This window comes from Microtus oregoni, unplaced genomic scaffold, assembly GCF_018167655.1.
Source record: "Microtus oregoni isolate MIOR12 unplaced genomic scaffold, Mior012 000050F_018, whole genome shotgun sequence".
NCBI lineage: Eukaryota > Metazoa > Chordata > Mammalia > Rodentia > Cricetidae > Microtus > Microtus oregoni.
In genome coordinates, this window is record NW_024543242.1 from 22751 (window position 1) to 28840 (window position 6090).

The following is a 6090-nucleotide window of genomic DNA, read 5'->3' on the forward strand; positions in this document are numbered from 1 at the left end:
TGCTGGGGTGATGGTGGATGGAGCACTAAGGGTGGGTGGGACAATCAGAAGGCACTAGAGGTCCTCTGGGATTATGTGGACATTTTCCCCGGGATCAAGGAGGTGGCATAGAGTTGCTAGAAAGTCGGGATCACTGGCTCTGCCTAGTTAGAAGAGAAAAATTCTAGTCACTAGGCAACTGTGCAGGGGGAGAAGGATTGGAAGCCATTTCAGGACACGAGCCTGGGAGGAACATAAGACAAAATGTCAGTCTAGAAAATGGCATGTGAGGAGGGAGGGGGAGGGGGACGAGGGAGAAGTGCTCCCTCGGAGTTGAGAATTACTATTCCACAGGATTTAGGGTCTTTAAGCCCATGAGGATTTAAGGATTTGTAATTCTATGCTATATAATACCTTAAAAGCAAGGATATTGGGATTCCAAGGATTTTAAAGCCCTATAACCTATGGTAGAAGAAGAACTTAGGCAATTTATGAGCTATGCAATGCTAGGAGCTTAGGACTCAAAACAAGGTCTTTAAGCGGAACACTGGACATGTGAAATTACTAATTAATCCTCCTTGGGTTTCAAACCATTCTTGACTTAACTCTTGGGTCAGTGTTTCCAAATTGTCTCCCCACAGTCTGAGGATCCTTGAAGGTGTTTCTCACAGAGAAAAATGAGAGAGTCAACTTACAAGAGATAGTACCACTCAGGGAGGGAGCTTCTGCCACCCCACCTCACAGTCCAACTTTTGGCTTCCCTGGGGCAGCTCTATTTTTATCTGATTTACATGCTAGTCTTTTGCGTTCAATTTAAATGAAAGGGTTTCTTGGTAAAGACTATGAAGTTTTATAACCTCTGTCCCAGGATAAAGAAACCTCAGACCTAGAGACCACTTGAATGTAGAGTGGTCCAGCAAGTCACAGCAGGCTTTTCATGTGTCTTCATTGTCTATAAACGCTGCCATCTTTGCTTTGGCTGGTGAGCCATCAAATGCTGACAAAGGTTAACCAAAGAGACCTGAGACATACTCATTAGTTCAGTAAGTCAGTCACCATCATACTCAAGTCTGGAAACCAATATCGTTTATACTATCAGCAATTCCTAGTTACAGATGCTTTCCCTGTGAACAGCTCTGTCTTGCGAGCAGTCGTCCGATGTGCCAGGGCCAGTGCTGTTTCTTCGTTCCCTCTCACGTAATTGGCACAGCCATGCTGACAAAAACTCTCACCCGTCTCTTCATCATGATACACAGAGAAAGAGAATGGAGCTCAGGGTGAAGAAGCAACTCACCCAGGTTCATGCATCGAGCTCCCGGGAGATTCTGCTTCACTTACCAGACAAAAGAAAATGGGCCAAAGGAATAGAAGGGGTCAAAGTTCAACTGCCGGCTAGCCTTCTTCCAAGAGCAAGGTTCAATTTTAACTGATAGATGGAAGCCTGTCCATCCCATTTAGGGAAGTCCCAACTAGGGCTCAGAACGGGAGCAACTATCTTAGGTTGAGACGGAAGGGCAAGGGAAGGAGGCGCCATTTTGCTTTTCAATAAGATGCCCTCACGGTTAAGGTAAGATTTGAGAAAGTAGGCAAGTTGATCAATCAACAGTGCTTCTCCTGAGAACTGCTTTGAGAACACCTGGGTGATTTTCCCTTATGATATTCTGAGCCATCTTGTTGTGAGGGGTGCTAGGCTACAAAGTTGCATGGGATAGCAAACGCGAGTTCCTGCAAAGGCAAGGAGAAGGCAGGCGCTGTCACAGATGAGACCGTGGGCGTGTGAGGATATCCGTCCTGGACTTGGGGGCGTAGAGACGCCCCCCCCAAAAGGTAATGTAAGGCACTTCTGTTGAATGAATCAGAGCTTAAAAGGCTCAGGAGAGTGGAAACCCATCTCAGGCAGGAGCTTAAAGCCACAGAAGAGCTAGAAAGCATGCTACATTCAAGGGCAAATGAAACAAATTTTTAAGGGCAGAGAGATGAATCTAAAACGATAGTCAGAAGTTGGATGATTAGCACCAGGCATTGGGGCAGACACCTGTAACCCCAGCCGTGGAGAGTTAAGACAGGAGGATGGCTGTCTTAACAGCAATAGTGCCAGAACAGCTAGGAATACATACCAAGACCTTGTCTCTAAAAAAAAAGCCACAAACAAACAAACACACACACAAAAGCAGATGATTAAAGAATCCAGAATACCACAGTAAAGACTGGGTTCATGAATGTATAGTGTTGGATGTCCGCATGTGTTTTCCTAAAAAGTTGTACTGCCTCATGATAATCTGTCACCCCTTCCAGTCCCCCCAAAAAAGAACCAACCATAAGTCTAGCTGTTGGTGGTCCGTGTGCAGACAGATTGTGAAACAAAATGCTGGAAGTAAGAAAATTTGTTGAAGAGTAATTGGGACAGAAGTAAACATGAAGGCCCAAGCTATGGTTGCTACTGAGGGAACCAAAGAGATACAATTGACAGTATTTAGTGGGTGCCCAAGCGTTCCTCCTCATTTGACAGCGGCCCCCAATGACTAAGTGAGAAAATGCATCTCACCTTTACCCCAGCCCTCACCTCATCCTCTGATTTCATAAGTGAACAGAGAGGCCTGGCATTTTGAGGCTCTGTCCCCAACATGACATTCTCCAAGGAGAAAAATCTTTTGGCTGACCTCAGGTAGAGCAACAAACTGACCTCCACCTGTGACTTCAAAACATGGGCAGAGTTCAGTTAAGAAATCAGCACAATTCCAAGAAAAAGGCAAACATCATTCCATTTATTTTTCTCCTGATTCATCTTATGCCAATACCCAGACTGAATGAATAGCAGGCAACGAGGATGCAGGTCCCCAGACAAGCAGATTCTCAAGATGCCTTCTTCTGTTCCCTTCCCTTCCCTCAAGGGGCTCCAGTATTGCTTGGATCTGGTAATGGTATCTTTGGAGAAGAAGCTGGAGGCCAGCCTCGCTCCCCTGGAGACTGGTTTATATGGCTGCTACCTTCGAAAACTGGGGGATCAAACGGCCCTGGAGGAGTGACTGCTTTCTTGTCCAAGGGCATCCCTTGCCCTGCTCTACTTCCTGAGGCCTTCAGCAGTCAGGTCTTCCTAATTCCCTTCCGGGTCTTAGGAACCTCCTACTGTTGGCACAAGAGCAGCTCAGACAAGAACATGCCAGAGGCCTAGCCTTGCAAGCCCATCAGAAAAGCCAGGGTGTACTAGACAGCCCGAGGACACTGGTTTTGGTCCAGAAAATTTGTGTCTGGAGACTCTTTGCTAATTGATGCCCTTGGAAACCTGCCAAGTGTAACTAGGATTGCTTCAGTTTGGACAGGTCAGGGGTGGGTCAGCGGAATGAGCTGTGGCCTTGTGTGGTGTGGCCTCTGGTGCTCTCGCACACCCTTCTGGCCCTATTTCATTGACCTCTTCCTCTACATTCTCCTCCTTGTCCTCCCCATCTTCCTCGCTGTCAGAATCCTCATACAAGTTGATGGTGGCCTGGACGGGGAAATTCTGTAGTAGCATCTCTCCAGCACTGTACAGGTAGTCAAAGGAGCGGGATCTCGGCCAGAAGAGCCTGCGGGCAAAGGAGAAACAGGGCGCCTAACTTAGGCAACTCTCAGTTGTAGAGGGACCAGTAGGGGCAAGAAGGAAGAAGACCCTTAGAGCTGCTTGCTAGCTTCAGGAAGGGTCTTAGAGGGAAAGGAAGAAGTAACTCTGGCTCAGAATATTTGCAACTGTTACAAAATGGTTCCAGGAAGGAATGTCACCTCTGACAGACCTAGAACTGTGGCAGAGGGTGAGCCACCTCAGCGTCTCTCAGTTCTAGTGCTGACATCACTCACCACTCCAGCCCTTCTTTTCCTATTAAGGAAGAATTCTGTGATTGCTCAGGGTCCCAGGATTTTACCCTTAGGTCTCAGTGACGGGAAGTCCTCTGGGGCAAGTCACTTTGGCCTCCTCTCATGGTCTCTTTCCTCCTGAGTCATGGCTTTGTCATGAGCAGGCACAGTGCTCGGGGCTGTTTGTCACATTCTGAACTCCAACACTAGAGGCTTACCTGACAGGGTGACGGAACCCAGCCGTGGCCTTGGTGACCTCCGCAGCTGTTGCCCCAGCAGCAGCCTGTCCAAAGCAAAAGCTAGTATGTGGTTAAAGTGCCTCTCCCCCATCGAGGGGCAGAGATCTGCCAGTTCGGACAAACTGCAAAAGACTCTAGGCATCTCTTGAGATCAGTCACCTCCCAGCCCGGCCCTGCAGCAAGGGGTCAGTCTTAGATCTTGGTAAAACGTAAGCAGAGTCGTGGGGCTGGTTTTCTTCCCTGCCCCTGTTCCCGGGCCTGTTTGGAGGCTGTCCAGGGGACAGAGTTCCATTAGAGGACAAAACATTCACGGAGCAGCATGGGAGAGCAGGGGGGCAAGGGATCGAGAGACCGGAGTCCAGCATCAGTGAGGAGTCCAGCCCAGGTCCCTTACCCACTCGAAGCTTTGCTCTCCCAATCTCGTTTGTTGTGGAAACCTTGGCCCTGCCCTCCTCCCAGAGCTGCAGTGGCAATAGAATGTTAACAGTGTGGGCATGATGCTGCCCCAGATGAGCAGCTTTGGAATGAAGGCAGGTGACGTCTGAGAAGGGATATGGCTGTAAGGGCCCGTGTAAATATGTCACAGGGTTTCAAACTCACCGAGTCCACCGGCATCCTCACCTGCCTTGGTTGGTCATTGGCGGAGGGCAGCCAGGGTCTCCAAAGACTTTCTCTAGAGCAAACAGAAAAGATCAATTGGTAGAGAAAGAGGCCTAAATGTAGGCTTCCTCTGGTCACAGAAGTGGCCTCCTGAAAGCTTAGCTCAAGCCATCTGCTCCAGAATACCTTTTGTCCCTTGACTACTAAATCAGTACTCCTATCCCACAATTCTGTTATTGTCTGCATGCGCCCCTTAGGCTGAAAGATACGTATGGGCATGTCTGAAACCTCAATCCCTACTAGGATGCCCCGTACACAGGAGGGACTTAAAAGTGTTTTGAATATGGATGTGAAATTTGTGGAGGAGAGAACGCCCATTGTATGGGGAGCATCTTGCTACCTACTTCCTGCACCAAGTAGTAGTGAACAGAATTATGCTGTTTTCCTAGCTGGAGAAAAGACCCAGAATAGTTCTGGGCCCATTGCTTCTCCTCTAGACTTCTAGAGGCAAGGAAAAGTAAATACGAAACTTGTGGCATGCAAAGGACATGAGGCAGCACCCCAACCAAAGGCCTCTTTAGACTTTGTCCCTTTCACCTTATATCACCTGCCACCATCTAGGCCCCAAAGTCCAGGCTGCACTAAGCCCAATTTCCACGGCAACTTCTCCTGTTCCCTCAGGGAATTGTAGACTATCCCATGAGGGTCAGGCTACTTGGCTTTCTGCTTTGGCAATGTCCACTGTCTCTCAGCCCACTCCTGTCACCTGGAGTGACGAGTGAGTCCAGCTGAAGGTATAGAGGAAGGTTTGAGGCTCTTTGGTGTCTCCCCCTTCAAAGAGAACAGAGCCAACACCATTGGGGCCGTCCTACCTTCTCCCAGCTTTATCGCCCTAAGCCTGAGTTCAGGCTGTCAAAAGCCAAGCTCCACTTACCTTTCATTCCCAGAAACTTCTCGTCCACCGATTTGTGCCTGGACGGGGGCTTGGGCCGGGGCCAGGCCAGGGGGAGCAACAGCAGGAGCAGCAGGATCCATCCTTGGGACACCAAGCCAGGCGACTGTGACTTTTCCAGTTCTCGGAACCTTCTGCTCTCGTTTGCCTTTTCCCCCAGAGACCCTTTTATAAGGCCCGCCTTGACTCATCAGTTATTCAGGCGGAGCAGGGGGTGGGGGAATGTGGGCCGGTTGTGAAAATTTAGGGAGGGGGCTCGTGGAGAGAGAGCTACGGTTCTTGGGTGTGAAATCTCTCCCAGTTCAATAAACAGGGTCCAGGTGAAGGTGAGGGGTCTGCTTAGTTCCAAGGCAGAAAGGAAAACAAAGAAGGGGCGAATTTCACACCATTTGTGTTATTTCCCCAGGCAGCATCAAGGCCCAAGGTGGGAAGGAGGGGTGCTCATTAGTACCCAAAGGCACCAAGGCTTGGCTGGGACAGGGGGCTGAATAC

General features: G+C 49.2%; 1 protein-coding gene across 1 annotated transcript; it reads right to left on the bottom strand.

The window, feature by feature from the left end:
- Positions 1-2806: 2806 nt before the first annotated feature.
- Positions 2807-5681, bottom strand: LOC121436998 (protein ripply1-like). The gene is made up of 4 exons (XM_041636883.1): positions 5581-5681; positions 4647-4719; positions 4026-4090; positions 2807-3542 (listed from the first exon to the last, which is right to left on the bottom strand). The coding sequence occupies exons 1-4, from the start codon at positions 5679-5681 to the stop codon at positions 3287-3289; spliced, it is 495 nt and encodes a 164-aa protein (XP_041492817.1). The 3' UTR covers positions 2807-3286.
- Between the last annotated feature and the right edge of the window lie 409 nt (positions 5682-6090).